General features: G+C 46.4%; 1 protein-coding gene across 1 annotated transcript in view; it reads left to right on the top strand.

The window, feature by feature from the left end:
• Positions 1-20000, top strand: part of sdk2b (sidekick cell adhesion molecule 2b) — a gene marked incomplete at its 3' end in the record, with an annotated part of 111337 nt that overhangs the window by 36561 nt on the left and 54776 nt on the right. Inside the window, 11 exon segments of the mRNA XM_080834121.1 lie at positions 16-127; positions 2458-2648; positions 3987-4070; positions 4423-4617; positions 8624-8740; positions 9371-9538; positions 10004-10106; positions 14150-14326; positions 15827-15963; positions 16392-16539; positions 18935-19075. Coding sequence (XP_080690247.1) covers positions 16-127; positions 2458-2648; positions 3987-4070; positions 4423-4617; positions 8624-8740; positions 9371-9538; positions 10004-10106; positions 14150-14326; positions 15827-15963; positions 16392-16539; positions 18935-19075 — 1573 coding nt within the window.

Raw genomic sequence — 20000 nt, 5'->3', positions numbered from 1 at the left:
GTGTGCCTGTCTCAGACGTAGGGGGTCCGGCCGATCCCATCGCCCCCACCATCGTGGTCCCTCCCCGGAACACCAGCGTCATCTCCGGCACCTCCGAGGTCACCATGGAGTGTGTGGCCAACGCCAGGTCAGCGTGTTCCCATGACAACACCACTACTTCCTGTCACTAGCCTCACTATCATGTCTTTATATTCCATATCTTTCATTGCATTGTAATGATGCCATTTTATCCAGCACACTTCTTGTCAAACGCAGTAGTTTAGTCTCCAGGTGTCCATTATGTGTGTGCGCTCAAAAAAGACACCGGTGTCCGTACGCTCTCCTGGCTCGGTCAATGGGAAATAAACAAAGTGGCTCGGACCGAGCCTTACACTACCCTAGCCAATCAACGCGTTGCTTTAGGAATACGGAGACAAGAGGTGTAATTTGATTGGCTGTTAAGCTCAAATATCACCAACCTATTTACCATAATCATGCACTGTGGTTTTAAATCTTATTCATCCTGCTTCTGGTACTGCCATCGTTACTATGGTAACTTCCACTGTCACTCTAACTGTGCACTGATGGTGACAAGGACATCAGTGTCACCAAAAACACAATGCCATCTGATACGTCTCGTTCATTTATATTAATTAATGGATGAAGTGCACTTGAATGGCCATTACCTCCAATTTAAATCCTTAACAAGTCATTAGCTCCTACATTAGTTGGCCATTCTTGCGTGTTCAGCCTGTGCAGTGCTAATTAACTACATTGGCCAATAGATAGACTAACATCAGTTTCAAGAGAAAGTGATGCTGTCCTTTTGAAGCAGCAGTCTCTGGATGTACCATGTCACTGATACAGTATTACAACTACCACAACTACTACCGTACTACTCATACCACAACTACTTCTACTGCTACTACTCATACCACAACTACTACTACTGCTACTACTCCTATTACTACTACTGCTACTGCTACTACTCCTATTACTACTACTGCTACTGCTACCACTACTGCTACTGCTACCACTACTGCTACTGCTACTACTACCTCCCCTGATTTCTAACTGAAAAACCACACCAAACAGCACATGGCATTACTCCTCTGAAGCAGGTCTTTTAGACCGAAACGTCAGGAGAACTGAGAATCAAGACGGTATTTTATCCTTTTATTGAATTGGCTTTCTTAAAAAGGTTGCACCCTCTTAAGACTTCCTTTAAATTTTAAACTCTTTCACTAAATAAAGATTGGTTACTTTTCTTTAAAAAAACGATTGCATTGCATTGGACTGTCCTTAAAATCACTGGATTTTTAACAAACCTACAATGGATATTGTCTGCTCTTAAACTAATCATTTTGCCAAGACTCTTTCACAATCTCAACCACTGGACAATAAACCACCTGGACTTCTACGATTTAACAAACTACCTGGACTTCAATAACTCAACATCCTCTCCTCTTAAGATTCTCATCCTGGCCCCTCTTCCTAAACCTCCATCTAGCTCTGGACTGGTTCCACCCAATGCACTTTTCTGCTTTGTTTTCCTTACCTTCCGTTTGTCACCCACTCACTTTTTTTGCTTGGCATATTCCAATTTTCTAATTTCTTCCCGAGCACTTACTTTATAAAAGCACTTAGCACTTATCATGGATCCCAGTCCAGGCCCCATAACCCAAACCTCACCCCCACCCTAACCTTAACCCCTAGGTGTATCGCCCTCTGACTTACCCCAGTCCCGTACATTATATCACTGACCTTTTTATCTTCCTTTTGCCTCCAATTCTATTTCCCACCTTTTTCATCCCCCCCCCCCCCCCCCCCATCTGTCAATTGGATCGGCCAGTGCACCCATGGCTAAGGCCACTACTGCTACTGCTACTGCTACTGCTACTGCTACTGCTACTGCTACTTCTACTGCTACTGCTACTGCTACCACTACTGATACTGCTACTACTACAGCTACTGCTACTACTACTGCTACTGCTACTGCTACTGCTACTACTACTGCTACTGCTACTACTACTGCTACTGCTACTGCTACTGCTACTGCTACTGCTACTGCTACTGCTACTGCTACAGTTACTGCTACTGCTACTGCTACTGCTACTGCTACTGCTACTGCTACTGCTACTGCTACTGCTACTGCTACTACTGCTTTGATGGTAGTAATTACAAGTATATGTATGCATGTAGATGTAGTTCTAGAGGTAAATGTAATCACGACACGTCTTTCTAATCGATGTGTTTGTCTTGCCCTCTTCCGTCATCTGGCTCTGAAGATGACAGTGCTTGGAAGTGTTATAACCATTCCTAGAAGTATTATAACCATTCATAGACGTGTTATAGCCATCCATAAAAGTATTATAACCATTCATTTATAATGTTATAGCCATCCATAGAAGTATTATAACCATTCATATAAGTATTATGATCATGATTATCTGACCATGACCTCTCTGACCCTGGCAGGCCTCTGATCAAGTTGAGTATCAGCTGGAAGAAGGACGGCGTGCCGCTGAGGAGCGGCCTGAGCGACTTCAACCGCCGTCTGACCATCCTCACCCCCCTGGTCAGTGACAGCGGCCACTACGAGTGTGAGGCCGTCCTCCGCAGCAGCAGCGTGCCGTCAGTCAGTGCAGGGGCCCACCTGCATGTGCTCGGTAAACAAACGTACACACATACACACACTCACACACAAACGTATGCACACACACACAAACACACACACACACACACAGACACGCACAAACAGACACGCACACACACACATACACACACACAAGCACAATCAAACATACAGACACACACACACGCGCGCACACACACACACACACTCACACACACACACGTATGCACACACACAAACACACACACACACACACACACACGCACAAACAGACACGCACACACACACACACATACACACACACAAGCACAATCAAACATACAGACACACACACACGCGCACACACACACACACCTATGCCCACAATCACACACATACATGGGTCCTGGGTAAATACACACGCACACACACATACACACACAAAAGTTAATGACCACACCTGACTTCACCTCTGCCGTGCCCAGAATGTTCTGGCTTCATCAGATAAAACAGCACGCCCCCCCCTCCCGCTGACCTTCCTCCAGGTGCTTATCTCCGTCTAAGTCGTTTGGAGTTAATGAACATGGCTGCCGAGCGCCCCGTGAAACCCCCCTGTTTGTTTGTCTGAGAGCCCAAATGAGTGTTTGGTACCGCTGCCAGCGCTCTTGCCTCGCAGTGTGTTTTTATGGTCTCACGGGGTCCGTTCTCACCGCCAACCCCTTTCTGGCACCACCAGAGAAAAGACATCGTTTTATAGTTTGAGGTTTAATTCATCTTCTAAAAAATGCATCTTCTTGCTCCTCTGTGTAGAGCAGAACAGCTGGGGTAATGTAGAATATGTTTGTGTGTGTTTGTTATTGTTAGTGTGTGTGTGTCTGTATGTGTGTGTGTGTGTGTGTGTGTGTGTGTGTGTGAGTATGTGTGTGTGTATGTGTGATTATGTGTGTGTGCATGCGCGAGTGAGTGTGTGTGTGTGTTTGTTTTATGTTGATGTTTATCACACTGCATAATTTGGTGTAAACTGCTGACTCTGTTCACCATAACAGCAGTGGGTTTTCATGGTGGTGAGCCACCAGAGAAACATGAAAAGGAATGAGTTAGTGACTGTGTGTGTGTGTGTGTGTGTGTTTGTGTGTGTGTGTGTCCGTGTGTGTGTCCGTGTGTGTGTGTTCACTGGATGAAAGAGAGACTTCTCTTGGGTTCACCTGAGGACAGTGTTGGCTCCCAGAATACTGGCCCAGTGTGCACATTCACACTTGCAATATTAAACGGCCATTCCAACGGCATTCAGGAATTCCATGTTGTAATTTCAAGGCTGTACCCTCACTGCCCCCCTCTCTCTCCCCCTCTCTCTCTCTCTTCTCTCTCTCTTTTCATTTCATCTATTCCACAGAGCCCCCTCAGTTTGTGAAGGAGCCAGAGAAGCACATCACTGCAGAGATGGAGAAGGTGGTGGACATCCCTTGCCAGGCACGAGGTACAGTTTCATCCAAAGCCACTTCCAGTACAGCACACAGATAATAACTTCACCTCCTCCTGTGCACATGGCTGTCAAAGATATTGAATTCACCTTTACATGAACACACGTTACAACCACCTCCACTGGTCTATGTGTTTGACTTCTCTACCTCCTCTCCTCTTCATTCCTCTCCATCCCTAACCCCTCTCCTCTCCTCTCTAACCACACTCCTCTCCTCTCCTCTCCTCTCCTCTCCTCTCCTCTCCTCTCCTCTCCTCTCCTCTCCTGTCCTCTTCTCTCCTCTCCTCTCCTCTCCTATACTCTCCGTCTCTAACCCTGCTCTTCTCCATGTCTATCCTCTCTCCTCTAGGTGTCCCTCCTCCAGAGATTGTGTGGTATAAGGATGCAGTACCCATCAGTCCGGTGAAGTACCCCCGCTACAGGGTGTTGGTTGGGGGCAGTCTCCAGGTGAACGGCCTCCTCCCTGACGACACGGGCATGTTCCAGTGCTTCGCCCGCAACTTAGCGGGGGAGGTGCAGACCAACACCTACCTGGCCGTTACCAGTAAGTGTCCATGCGTCAAGCCTTCATAAAGCACTTGTGCCCATGCATCAAGCTTTTATAACGAACTTGTGTCCATGCATCAAGCCTTCATAACGCACTCGTGCCCATGCGTCAAGCCTTCATAACGCACTTGTGCCCATGCATCAAGCTTTTATAATGCACTTGTGCCCATGCTTCAAGCTTTCATAATGCACTCGTGCCCATGCGTCAAGCCTTTCTAATGCACTCGTGCCCATGCGTCAAGCCTTCATAACGCACTCGTGCCCATGCGTCAAGCCTTCATAATGCACTCGTGCCCATGCATCAAGCTTTTATAACGAACTTGTGTCCATGCATTCAATTCAATTCAATTCAATTTTATTTGTATAGCGCCATAACAATACAATTGCCTCTCGGCGCTTAACAGAGCCCAGAGCCTGAACCCCCTTAGTGCATGCACAACGGCAACAGGGGCAAGGAAAAACTCCCTGTTAGGCAGGAAGAAACCTTAAGCAGAACCACGGCACATAAGGGGGGACCCATCTGCTTGAGGTCGGCCGGGTGGAGACAGGAAGGTGGGACGGGGGGAAGGGGGGAAGGGGAAGGGTAGTGTGGCAGAAGGGGAAAGGAAGCAACAGGGGCAATACACAGCCAGCATTTGGTCACTGGACATATGTGTACATACATCTGGTGGTAAATACATGATACAGACAAGACCAGATTACTGTGGCAATAGGGTTACTGTTACAGGGGTAGGGGATGTAGGGACAGAGAAACATTTCGGTGGAGGCAATAATGTATATTGTACATAAATGCTAGCATAGGGTATTGGGTAGAGTAGGTGTACGGCAATGCAGTGGCAGTGGGTGCGGTTGGCCGAGGGTTTCTCTAGGTAGACCAGGTAGAGAGACTACGTGCAGAGTGGTGGGGGTGGGGAGGGAAAGTTCCACATCCATCAGCGATTGGAACACGCCTGGCTCCGGGGAGGCAGTGGACCTTGCAGGGGCCGCTTGTTGAAGGGGGGGGTGTGGACATCTCGGACCATGGAGCTGCCGATGACCAGAGTGGGGGTCGTCACATCCAGCGGGAGAAGTCGTCAAGCGGATGATGACTGAGTTGAGGGCCCAGGATGGGGAGCAGGGCGGCGTGGGCGATGCTGGTGTTGCTCTGGAGCCGGTCTGCAGGGGCGTTTCGGGGCGGGCTGAGGAGGGGAGTGATCAGGCCCAGGAGGCTCCTCCTGATCCATCTAACAAACAGGAAATGACGAATCAGTCTGCAGGTCTGTCAGTCGGGAATTAGCACAAACAAACACACAGATGAATCATTTCACCAACCAGGGACATGTCACCTGTGTGTCGGTTTGCCTGTTGCATATTGCAGTACTTAGATATGTTTAGTTTTTCTGGCATTGAACATTTTGTTTTTTGTTGTGATCTGTTTGCCGGGGCCGTACATGCATCCACTCGGCAAACAGGAAACACATTTGATGTTGCGGTACTAAATTACAAGTAGTAATTTAATTTGTTTTTTTGTTGTGATCTGTTTGCCGGGGCCGTACATGCATCCACTCGGCAAACAGGAAACACATTTGATGTTGCGGTACTAAATTACAAGTAGTAATTTAATTTGTTTTTTGTTGTGATCTGTTTGCCGGGGCCGTACATGCATCCACTCGGCAAACAGGAAACACATTTGATGTTGCGGTACTAAATGCAAGTAATATTTTAATTTGTGTTCGGATATGTCTGGGTGGCTAGTACAGCAGGTGATTGGTTTGTTGGCGCGGTTACTTTTGGCTATAGGATGCACTAAAGAGGAATGTCTTAAGTCTTGATTTGAATATAGGCACGGTGTCTGCAGCTCTGATGGAGGCAGGGAGATTGTTCCAGAGGAGAGGGGCTTGGTAGCTAAATGCTCTCCCTCCTATTGTGGTCTTTGATATTCTTGGAATTACCAGGAGGCCTGCACTCTGGGAACGGAGCAGCCTTGGAGGGCAATAGGGGACGACTAATTCCTTGAGGTAGTTTGGAGCCAGATCGTTTAGGGCTTTATATGTTAGCAGGAGTACTTTGAAGTCGATTCTACTTTTAACGGGGAGCCAGTGCAAAGAAGCGAGTACCGGTGAGATGTGTTCATATTTTTTAGTTCTGGTGAGTGTACGAGCAGCAGCGTTCTGTATAAGTTGGAGGCTCTTTATTGTGTTGATGCTGCATCCGGACAGGAGAGCATTACAATAATCGAGGCGGGAAGTAATAAATGCGTGGATTAGTTTTTCTGCATCTTGGAGGGATAGGACCTTTCTAATTTTGACAATATTGCGTAAATGAAAAAATGATGTCTTTGAGATCTGTTTGCATCAAGCCTTCATAACGCACTCGTGCCCATGCGTCAAGCCTTCATAACGCGCTTGTGCCCATGCATCAAGCTTTTATAATGCACTCGTGCCCATGCGTCAAGCCTTCATAACGCGCTTGTGCCCATGCATCAAGCTTTTATAATGCACTGGTGCCCATGCGTCAAGCCTTCATAACGCACTTGTGCCCATGCGTCAAGCCTTCATAACGCACTCGTGCCCATGCGTCAAGCTTTTATAACGCACTTATGCCCATGCGTCAGGCCTTCATAACATAAGTTTGCCTATGCGTCAAGCTTTCATAACGCACTCGTGCCCATGCGTCAAGCCTTCCTAACACACTCAGACTCGGGCTGGGTTTATTGGACTCATTCTTTGATTGTTGAGTTGTGCAAGATTATGTTTATAATCATTATAACATATAATATACAGTATAATATAATGCGTTTCACTGTGTACAGTTTCACAGCATAATTCGTCCATGATTGTCTCTTAATTCATCCTTAATGTCTTTTCTCTCTGTGTCTCCATATCTCTCTGTCTGACTATCTGTCTCTCAAACCCAGCAAATCAAATAAGCCTCTTTGTCATCCCAAATATGCATGTGTCTGTTCAAGTCTCAGGAAAACACAAGAGAATAAGCTACCATTATACCACTAGCTCTCTCTCTCTCTCTCTCTCTCTCTCTCCATCTCTCTCTCTCTCTCTCTCACTCTCTCTCTCTCAATTCCCTCCTGTTGCCTCTCTCCCTCTCCATCTGTCTCCCCCTGTTTCTGTCTCTTTCTGGTCCTCTCTCTCCCTCATCCCCTCCATCTGCTGTCTCATCCTCTCCTCCTCCTCATCTCTCTCTCTCTTCCCCTCTCTCTCTCTCTCTCTCTCTCTCTCTCTCTCTCTCTCTCTCTGTGTTGTCAGATCTAGTGAGGTGTTAGGCTCAGTAGTCAGCTCAGGCTGTGATTAATAGCCTGTTGGGGGACAGAGAGATAGAGAGAGGAAAAGAAAGAGAGTGAAGAGAGAGAGAGGGAAGAAGAAAAGAAAAGAGCAAGGGAAAAGAGCGGAGGGCGGGGGTCTTTTGTAGCTCTGACTGTGGATCCTCTGGGTTCTCAGTGCGGGGAATAAAAGGCTGACAGCGAGACGACAGCACGATGACTGCTGCCTTAAGCCGACGCCGACGCTACCGCTAGTGGAGACGCCGCCGTGTGAATGTTCACACACACACACACACACACACACACACACACACACACACACACACACACACACACACACACAAAAGAGAGATGAGAATGCGCACAGGGGGGGTGCTTCCTCAGAGAGTTTTTGGCTCCGCTTAGCCCTGTCATTTTCACACACACACACACACACACACACACACACACACACACACACACACACACTCACTCAGACACACACACGCACAGACGTACGTACGCTATGTTTCTCCTTGTCATCAACTCACAGCTTGGATTGATGACAAGCGATTCCCTTGATTCCCACTGTGCACTCTCTCTCAACTCCTCCTTTTTGTCTGATAGGATGAGCAAAACACACAGACAGTCAGACAGACAGATGGACAGAGACAGGAATTCTGTGGGTGTGTCAATAACTTTGTGTGTGTGTGTGTGTGTGTGTGTGTGTGTGTGTGTGTGTGTGTGTGTGTGTGTGTTACCCAACCAGGCATTGCCCCGAACATCACAGCTGGTCCGTCCGACAGCACAGTGATTGACGGCATGTCTGTCATCCTGCACTGCGAGACTTCAGGAGCCCCACGCCCCGCCATCACCTGGCAGAAAGGTAAGAACACACACACACACACACACTCTCACTTTCTCTCCCTCTCTTTCAAACACACACACACACACACACACACACACACACACACACACACACACACACACACACACACACACACACACACACACTCCAACTCCCTATTTCTTTCTCACACAAACACACATGAACACACACACACACAAACACAAACAAAAACACACACACACAGACACACACACACACACATGAAACCCTTGGTGAACCACTCAACTTTCATTGCTCCTGGTAATGACCTTTGATGGCAAAAAGATCTTTCTATGAGAGAGAATGAACTTCATGATAAAGTGTGTGTGTTTGTGAGTGACAAAGATAAACATGTGGGGTAAAAACACTCAACTCTGAGTGAACTCTGAACGCCTTTGATGGAGTGAAACCTAAACGCTGTCAGAAGGAGCGCTGATGTAAATGTGAGGGGAAAGCTGTCAGAGTGACACATTAAGAAGGACTGTTTGTCAAAGGTGTCTTTGTAAAATGACTTCACTCGAATCAAGGAACGCACATGTCACATTTGTGTGTGTGAATCTTAAATCTGACTAGTGTGAATCTCTGTGTGTGTGTGTGTGTGTGTGTGTGTGTGTGTGTGTGTTTCAGGTGAACGTGTTCTTGCCTCTGGCTCGGTTCAGCTTCCTCGCTTTACACTTCTGGAGTCAGGGAGTCTCCTGATAAGCCCCTCCCACATCTCAGACGCAGGCACCTACACCTGTATGGCCAGCAACTCACGAGGCATCGATGAGGCTTCCGCTGACCTCATCGTATGGGGTAAGAGTGTGTGTGTGTGACTCTGTGTGTGTGTGACTGTGTGTGTGTGTGTGTTACCGACACCTGCATTAGACATTCACCTCCTGGTCTGGGGTAAGCGTACGTGTGTGTGCATTTGTGTGTGTGTTTCTGTGTGTTTCTCTGTGTGTGTGTGTGTGTGTGTGTGTGTGTGTGTGTGTGTGTGTGTGTGTGTGTGTGTGTGTGTGTTTGTGTGGGTCTGTGTGTGTGTCTGTGTGTGTTTGTGTGTGTGGTACCTACTCATCCAGAAATTCCCAATTTATCAGTCAGGCCTCAGCGAGCCCGTTGTTTTGCAATACAGTCATGTTTAAGCGATCAATCTTGTAATCATCTACCCTCCCTCTCTCTCTCTCGCTCTCTCTCTCTCTCTCTCTCTCTCTCTCTCTCTCTCTCTCTCTCTCTCTCTCTCTCTCTCTCTCTCTCTCTCTCTCTCTCTCTCTCTCAAAGCCCGTACTCGTATCACCAACCCCCCACAGAATCAGAGCGTCATCAAGGGCACGAAGGCCATCATGACTTGTGGAGTCACCCACGACCCCAGTGTCACCGTCAAGTAAGTTAACCTTTGACCCTCTAATGATCTTCTCATCTGTTTGGTAGAGTGTTTTGCATCGTGGTTAAAACCTGTTGACCCTTCTGTTCTGACTGGTTGAATATATACAAATATGCAATGAATCCTGAGCCAATGAGAGAAGAGAATCAGCGTCATTCGGGCGTGGTTTGGCCCGGCTCATGAGAAGGTCCAACGTGAGCGTGGCACAGTGTGGTGCTGTTCAGGAGAGGGACCAAGATGAGCGTGGCACAGTGTGGCGCTGTTCAGGAGAGGGACCAAGATGAGCGTGGTACAGTGTGGCGCTGTTCAGGAGAGGGACCAAGATGAGCGTGGCACAGTGTGGCGCTGTTCAGGAGAGGGACCAAGATGAGCGTGGCACAGTGTGGCGCTGTTCAGGAGAGGGACCAAGATGAGCGTGGCACAGTGTGGTGCTTTTCAGGAGAGGGACCAACATGTGCGTGGCACAGTGTGGCGCTGTTCAACTTGTAATAGAAATGCTAATTGGCCCGGCCAAGCCTGGCTCCGTGCTGCGCTGCAGAACCAAAACGTGCCGACGAAAAAAAATCCTGTGATGTGTTCTCCATCCCTCCTGACCCAAACTAGTGTTTCTACACGGTAAACGCTTTAGTACTTTCAGCACTGTAGTCTCAAACCGTACACACACACACACACACACACACACACATACACACACACACACACTCTCAGTGAGTTGCACTGCAGTCCCAAACCTCATTATGCTCCAAAAGGTTTGGGCGCCCCACTGGATGAATCTCTTTTTTTGTTCGACATCATGCACACACAACCACACACACCCAATCATGCATATATTAACACACACACACACACACACACACACACACACACACACACACACACACACACACACACACACACACACCCACACACACATTCCAAACTTTCTATCTTGCCGTTGCTAAACAAGGAAACACACACACACACACACACTCACTCACACACACTCACAAACACGCACACACTCTCACACACACGCAAAACAGCCTCCTCTCTTTACTCCCCTAACCCCAATGGAGACATGTTGATGGAAATTACAATGGAGATGTCAGACACCTTTTTTTTCTATTTGAAATTGCACACACACACACACACACACACACACACACACACACACACACACACACACACACACACACACACACACACACACATGCCCACACACTCAGACACACTCATATCTGAGGATGCATGTTTGATCCAGCTGGCTGATTGATCTCTTCTTCATGGAGACGTGCCAGGTGGCTGTGTGTTATTCCACAGAGGCATGGAGGTGATGAAAGAGAGCAGTAATTGTGTCGGATGCTCAATGTAATTAAAGCCACTGCCAGCGGAGGCATACCAACACTATGCCTCCGGGTTATCCATCACCAAAGGTGTGTTTGGGCACTGTGTGTATGAAGCCTGAGTGTGTGTGTGTGTGTGTGTGTTTATGTCTGAGTGGTGTCTGTGCGTGTGTATAAGTGTGTATAAGTGGGTTAGTGTACATATGTGTGTGTGTGTGTGGAGGTGAGTTAGGGAATATATGTGCGTGTGTGTATGTGTGTGTGGGTTAGTGCATATATTGTGTGTGTGCATGTGTGTAAGAGGGCTAGTGTGTGTGTGTGTGTGTGTGTGTATGTGTGTAGGCGTGTTAGTGTACATGTGTGTGTGTGTGTGTGTGTGTGTGTGTGTGTGTGTGTGTGTGTGTGTGTGTGTGTGTGTGTGTGTGTGTGTGTGTGTGTGTGTGTGTGTGTATGTGTGTTTGTGTGTGTGTGTAGGTGGGTTTGTGTGTGTGTGTAAGTGGGTTAGGGTAAATATTATTGTGTGTGTGTGTAGGCGGGTTAGTCAAGTCAAGTCATATTTATTTATAAAGCACATTTAAACACAACTCACATTGTCCAAAGTGCTGATAGACTAGTGTCTAGGTAGGTGTCTGTGTGGTTGTCAGAAGACACAAGTGTGTGTGTGTGTGTGTGTGTGTGTGTGTGTGTGTGTGTGTGTGTGTGTGTGTGTGTGTGTGTGTGTGTGTGTGTGTGAAACTGTGAGTGTGTGAGTCTGTGAGTCTGTGTCTGTGTGTGTGTGAGGCTATGTGTATGGCTTTGGGAAATGCCTGCTCAGGCAATAATAAATATTTTATTTTATATGATTCTCTTCACATCACATAAATTGGATGTTCTGTTTGTAACTGAGTCTTGGCTAAATGTGAGTGATTCATGTCCGCTGTCTGAGCTTTGGCCACCGGATTCAACTGGCCTTGGCGGAGAGGTCTTGTGTGTTGTGTGTGTGTGTTCAACTGGCCTTGGCGGAGAGATCTTGTGACTTTAAAAAAAAAAAAAAGTGCAATAAATGCCATCATTTAACTGCCAATTCCTACACTAGTTTTCAAACTCCAACTTCTTTAAAGTTGCGATTTGACTCTAAACCATGTCTCTGTGTTTTAGTGTTAAAGGCCTCCCAAACTGTGAACAATATTTGGGTACTTGGTTACTTGGTTACACTTTATTTGTTTAGAGGTTGGGTGATGTTCAGTGAACAATAAGAAAGACTGAAAAATCTAATTTCAACAACCCATCTCTGAAGTCTCTGCAGGCATGCAGTGCACCCTGACACTTCCTTATGGACCTTCAAAGAGCTTTAACTGGTTTTATCTAGGTCTAATTGTAAACGATCAAGGCTAATCGTACTTTTACTGTTATTAGTCGTACACTATGGATTGGTCATCCATTTTATGTGTGATCGGCTGCCTGCCTGGACATTTTTAAACCCTGATTGAAATGTTTCTTATATATACTGGCATTCCCTGGGTGTTAGCTAGATGCATTATTTAGCGGCGTTTAGTTCAGTTCAGAGGTGTATCTGTACTTCAGTCAGAGTTCACTTTATAGTATAGTTTTAATTGTGTTTTTCATAGTTTTGTAGGAGTTTATTCAGTTTTATTATCCATATTCATGGTTTTATCTGCTTATTTTAATCCTAAACATTCTCATTTTACTACTTTTAATTACTTTGCTAAATTGTTTTCACTTGTATTGCCTTTATGTGTTCTATACGCTTTGTATATTTTTAGACTTTAATCTTGTATTATATTCTTTTATTATTGTTTATTTACATTGTCAATTAATTCACCCTCACTGGAAAGCATGTTTGTACTTGACTTGACCTGACTATCGATGAGAGTGTTGCCTATTGATTGTGTATTGACTATCGATTAGAGTGTGGCTGGCGGACACTTAAGTGGAGTGCTTGAGATAACCTTGAGACTCAGAGTGGAGATAATGTATGTATGCATCCTGCTGCAGGCTCTTTCTTGGCCCGACTCCATCCCTGTCCATTTCACATACTCTCAATTGCTACACTTCACCATAGCGTGGTTGGATCACCCTGAGTCTATTCTACCCAGGATGAATAGCTCTCGCACAAGGCTTAACAGCTGCTGATGAGTCATTCGGTCGGGGATTGTTGGGGAATGTTCGTGGAGAACAGTGAGATGAAACACTCAGTTCAGATGAGGGTCAGAATTTATAATCTGTTTCGAGAGACAAAAATAAAATGTACCAAAAAAAAAGAAATGCTTCGATGTTTGCCGTTGAAAGAGATGGGTTTTGTCGAGCTCCAATTTTCCGCTTATGTTGAAAGTCTGTTCCTGTAACCAGAAAGTTAGCAGTGGGCGATTAGCAGTAGATGAAGTTCAGAGTAGTTTCGAGACATTGTCCATCACAGAACCCAAGGTTAAGCTTTTTCTAAAGCCCAAAAATCTGAGCTTCGGGTCGGAAAAGATGCTATTGTATTATTCACAGGTTGAGTGAAGAGTTGCCATTGATACATGTCTTTGTTATAGGTGTGCTTGCTCAGTAGCTAGCGACCTTAATCGGCTGCATTTAGTATTAATAGCGTTGCTATGACCACCTTTAAATGATGTCACAGCTTCTTAGTCTCAGTGTCTAAGTTACGATGGCTGTGTTTTAACACTGCTTAAGCGAAACTGACACTACCGTCTTGGCTCTGCTCCTGTGTGTGTTGACTAGGTTTGTGTGGGAGAAGGACGGCTCGGTCATTAACGCCCAGTCCATCCCTCGGATGCGTCTGGAGGCCGATGGGACACTGCACATTTCCCAGACGTGGTCAGGGGACATCGGCACCTACACCTGCAGGGTCACCTCCGTGGGGGGCAACGACTCTCACAGCGCACACCTGAGAGTCAGGTATGGAACATCTTCCTGTACAGTATACAGTATCTCTCTATCTCTCTATCTATCTATCTATCTATCTATCTATCTATCTAACAAGAGTATGATCTATCTATCTAACTATCTATATATCTATCTATCTATCTATATAACAAGAGTATCTATCTATGTATCTATCTATATATCTATCTTACTAACTACAGTATCTATCTATCTAACTACAGTATCTATCTATCGGGCAGTCAGTGAATCAATCAATCAATCAATCAATCAATCTGTACCTCAATTATTTCTGTTTCTCTGCAATCTCTCATCTAACCAGGTTCTATTTGTTTTCTGCCTGCTGTTTTTTCTCTTCCACTGTCTGTTTATCTCTGCACTTCTCCTTGTTCTTCCTCTGTGTCTGCGGCTGACTACCTTTCTCCCCGTCTGTCTGTCCTCCTGCATGTCTCCGTCTCTGCCAAATCTATCTCCTTCATCCACCACCACCACCCTCTCTCTCTCTCTCTCTCTCTCTCTCTCTCCTTCTCTCTCTCTCTCTCTCTCCTTCTCTCTCTCTCTCTATCTATCTATCTCTCTCTCTCTCTCCGTCTCCATCTGTCTAGCTGAATCATTGAAATGTGTTTTGCTCACACCTATTTCCACTCACTGTCCCCCCTATCCATCAGTAGCACTTTTAGCTTCCTTTGTGCCACCACATAGATTTATTTCCACAGCCCTCCATCAATCTCTATATCTCGCTCTCTTCCTCTCTCTATCTCTATCCCTCTCTTGCTCTCTCTCTCTCTCTCTCTTTCCCTCTCTCTCTCTCTCCCTTTCGCTCTCATCACTCATTTGTGCCTCTTCAAATCCCCCTGTTCCTTTGTTTCATTCTTGTCTAACTTGCTGTAGGTTCTCTGCCTTTTTTCCTTTCACGCCCAAACACTCACTGTCTTTCATTGCAGTTTCACTTTTCAAAATTGGAATCTTTCTCTTCATGACAACCATTGTTGTGTTGCCAAAGCCTGTGTGTACACCTAGGAATTGACTCACACCAACAATAAGAAATAAATCAATAAAAATACAAATATCATTTCGGAGAGAGAAAAACAATTTAACTCTCCACCTCCCTCTCTGCTCCTTTGTCTAAATATCATATTCAGATTCAGATTGGCTTTATTTGTGCATACTTGCAGTGATACCGTATTTGATATATACTGTATGATAATATCATAATATATACAATCTACAATATTGCCTAAAGCTGAAAGCAATACATTTAGACACTTGGGTATCTTTTCATATCAATATGTACATAGAAAAATAACAGAAACAAAGTAAATAACAGAAAATAATTGAATATATGAATAAATCATAATGAAATGGAATAATTGAAATAATTGAATTCTCTCTTTCTCTCTCACCCCCCCCCCTCTTTCTCACTCTCTCTCTCTCTCTCTCTCTCTCTCTCCCCCCTCTCTCTCTCTCGTTCTCTCTCTCCTTCCCTCCCTCTCTCACCCTCCTTCTCTCTCACAGGCAGCTACCCCACGCCCCAGAAAACTTGTCTGCAGCCCTGAGCACGGCAGAGAAGCGAGCCATCAACCTGACCTGGGCCAAGCCCTTCGATGGCAACAGTCCCCTTCTCCACTACACACTGGAAGTGTCCGAAAACAGTAAGTACTTACCCCATCCTAACCCTAACCCTAACCATAACCCTTTCTGTGGTGACCGCTTGCTCTTATCTACAGGTACAATGTGTCAATAGTGACATTTACAAACATTTCAAAGCTCTAAGAATTTCTTCGAAATGTCCAAGTTATAAATCATGAACATATTATTAGAGATTAGACATACTATTAGAGATGTACTTTATTTGTATTATGTTGTATGACTCGAACATTTTATTGAGTTTTTCAAGCATATATATGAGAGGTATTTTGGTATATGTTATGATTTGTATGTGTGGAGATCGCTCACTCTCTGTGTTGGAGCTATTTTTGTGTGTGTGTGTTCTGACTTCTGAGTGCAGGCTTGTCAACCATCTCTCTCTCTCTCTCTCTCTGTGTGCCATCTCTCTCTCTCTGTGTGTGCCATCTCTCAGATGCTCCGTGGACCATCCTCCTGGCTAACATTGAGCCCGAGTCGACCGGCGTGACGGTCAGCGGTCTCATCCCGGCGCGTTCCTACCAGTTCCGCCTGTGTGCCGTCAACGACGTGGGGAAAGGCCAGTTCAGCAAGGAGACGGACCGGTGAGCGCCCTCCCCCTCCCTCCCTCTCTCCCCCGATGCCCCCACAGCCACAGCCACCACCACCCCTCATTCATCCCAGGGTCCAAAGCCAGTTGAGCAGGGAGACGTACCTGTGGGTCCCCCCCCACTCTCCCCCATCGGCCTCACACTCCGCCACAGCCATTACAGCTAGCTGTCAGCCCTTCAGCCTCTCAGCCCCCTCCCCCCACATTCCCCCGGGGCCCTAAAGCCAGCCATTTATCACTTCTTCTCTACCCACCATCAACCCCTGCCAAAGAAATGTGAGAGAGCGTCCGCTCCCGCTGTCCTCCCGGGACACACGTGTGTGTGTGTGTGTGTGTGTGTGTTTAAGTGCCCGGGGATCAGTGTCGACAAGCTGTTGGTCCCCAAATCCCACATCGTCTCGGCACTGTGGCGACTGGGGCTCAACACTTCAGACTGGCTCAGCTTCATACTCCAATCCCATCTGTGTGTGTGTGTGTGTGTGTGTGTGTGTGTGTGTGTGTGTGTGTGTGTGTGTGTGTGTGTGTGTGTGTGTGTGTGTGTGTGTGTGTGTGTGTGTATGTGTGTGTGTGTGTGTGTGTGTGTGTGTGTGTGTGTCTGTGTGTGAGTGTGTGTGTGTGTGTGTGTGTGTGTGTGTGTGTGTGTGTGTGTGTGTGTGTGTGCGTTAGCGCGTGGGCATGTGTGTGTGAGTGCTGCGCATGTGCGTGAGTGTGTGTTTTGATCCACAGGGAATCCAAAAGTGCAGAGTGCAAGTTCACAGTGAGCTACCAAGCTTTCCTCGTTTGATCCCAGACAGTCGTTTATCGCTCACTCAGAAAGCCATTTTTCATCTCTTTACACTTTCTTTCCTTTTCTTTCTTCCCTTCTTTCCTATCCTCGCCTGTTGTGTTTGTATCTTTGACAGGATAAAAATAGTGTTCTGCAGGTTTAAATGGTTCTGAAGGCTCCTTTATGAGTGTATTTCCCTTGATTGACAGGGCCAGTTTCTTTTGTGTCCCTGCCAGGGTGTTTTTTAGTGTCTGTGTGTGTGTCTGTGTGTGTGTTTGTGTGTATGTGTGTGTGTTTTTTAGTGTCTGTGTGTGTGTCTGTGTGTGTGTTTGTGTGTATGTGTGTGTGGTTTTTTTTGTGCACGTGAATGTGTGTGTGGACGTGTCAGTGTGTGCATGTGATTGTGTGTGTGAACGTGTGAGTCTGTGCACGGGAATGTGTGTGTGTGGACATGTCAGTGTGTGCATGTATATATGTGGACGTGTCAGTTTGTGCATGTGAATGTATGTGTGTGTATGTCAGTGTGTGAATGTGTATGTGGACTTGTCAGTGTGTGCATGTGGATATGTGGATGTGTAAGTATGTGCATGTGAATGTGTGTGTGTATGTGTCAGTGTGTGCATGTGAACGTGTATGTGGACGTGTCAGTTTGTGCATGTGAATGTGTGTGTGTATATGTCAGTGTGTGCATTTCAATGTGTGTGTGTGTGTGTGTGTGTGTGTGTGTGTGTGTGTGTATGTGTCAGTGTGTGCATTTCAATGTGTGTGTGGACGTGTCAGTGTGTGCATGTGGATGTGAATGTACTGTGTATGTGTCAGTGTGTGCACGTGAATGTGTGTGTGTGTGTGTGTGTATGTGTTAGTGTGTGCATGTGAATGTGTGTGTGTATGTGTCAGTGTGTGCACGTGAATGTGTGTGTGTGTGTGTGTGTATGTGTTAGTGTGTGCATGTGAATGTGTGTGTGTGTGTGTGTGTGTATGTGTTAGTGTGTGCACGTGAATGTGTGTGTGTGTGTGTGTGTGTGTGTGTGTGTATGTGTTAGTGTGTGCATGTGAATGTGTGTGTGTATGTGTCAGTGTGTGCATGTGAGTGTGGATGATGCTTCTGTGTGCCATGAGGACGTGTCAGTGGGAGGATGATGTGTCTGTGTGCCATGTGGATTTGAGAGGTTCACACAGACAGTCTGGCCTGAGACTGCAGTGCTAGCTTGTGTAAGGAAGAAGGGATAAATAAGGAGAGAGACAAGAGACAGACTCAGAGGCGGCAGTAGAACGGTGAAATTTGTCTGAATTAGCGTATCTCCCTGTGAGCCTGGCAGCACTGACTGAAGCTCTACAACCAGGGAACCTCTCTTTCTCTCTCTTTCTCTCTCTTTATTTCTGTCTGTCTCGCTCTCTCTCTCTCTCTCTCTCTCTCTCTCTCTATGTCTCTCTCTCTCTCTGTCTGTCAGTTTCCACCAACGCTGGTACAACCAGGGAATCTCTCTCTCTCTTCCCTTGGAAGTGTTCTGGCTGTCTATCTTTCTTATTACTAACTTTGTCTGCATGCAAAAAACTCATTTTGTTCTAAAATCAATCTCTCTGTCTCTCTCTCTAACTTCCTCTCTCTCTCTCCCCCCAATAGAGTGTCTCTCCCAGAGGAACCCCCCAGTGCCCCCCCTCAGAATGTGATTGCCAGCGGCCGCACCAACCAGTCCATCATGATCCAGTGGCAGCCGCCCCCCGAAAGCCACCAGAATGGTATCCTCCGCGGCTACAGCGTCCGGTGAGAGAGCGGCGCTCGGACGCCAGCCGATTATGTGCCAGATGCAGACCACATCCAGGCCAGACCAGTGCCAGATTAAGGCTTGTTCATTGCCAGATTAAGACTAGTTCAGTGCCAGATTAGGACTAGTTCAGTGCCAGATTAGGACTAGTTCAGTGCCAGATTAGGACTAGTTCAGTGCCAGATAAGGACTAGTTCAGTGCCAGATTAGGATTAGTTCAGTGACAGATGAGGACCAGACCAGTGACAGATGAGGACCAGACCAGTGACAGATGAGGACCAGACCAGTGACAGATTAGGACCAGACCAGTGACAGATTAGGACTAGACCAGTTCAAGATTAGGACCATATCAGTACCAGACTAGTGCCAGATCAGGGCTAGATTGGTGCCAGACTAGTGCCAGATCTGGGCCAGACTAGGGATATAAGAAGAGTAGATCAAGGCAGACTAGATCCTTTGCCAGTGCAGCTTCTTTCTGGATATTGTTTATATTACTTTCTTAAATCAGTAGTCTGCTGCAGTGAGGAAAAAGCTCAGACACACATAGTTTACAAACTGTGTCCCAAGGTTTGCCTAAAGCACAAACACCATCCAACCAGATCAACAGTGGTGCAGATGAAAGGAAGTACAGGCATACAGTAGGAGATATGTCCAAGTCTGCCAGTGTGTGCTCCAGATCGTGTGGCACGGCATCGTGATAGAATGAGTCACAGAAAAACACTTTGGTAAAATGTTTGAAACATTCTGCTGCAAGGACACCTCCCACCTACTCATCTTCCTTCTCTGTAGAGTGAGAAAAATGATTCTATTATCACTTGTCACAAGAAGAAGATATAGAATTGTCATGGCATACGGAGCTGACAGAACTGTCTTTGCTGAAGCCATTTGTTGCCTACATTGTGGAAAGACAATATGATATTCAAG

This window comes from Sprattus sprattus (genome assembly GCF_963457725.1).
Source record: "Sprattus sprattus genome assembly, chromosome: 3".
Classification (NCBI taxonomy): Eukaryota; Metazoa; Chordata; class Actinopteri; order Clupeiformes; family Clupeidae; genus Sprattus; species Sprattus sprattus.
This window is presented reverse-complemented; position numbering and strand designations above follow the sequence as displayed.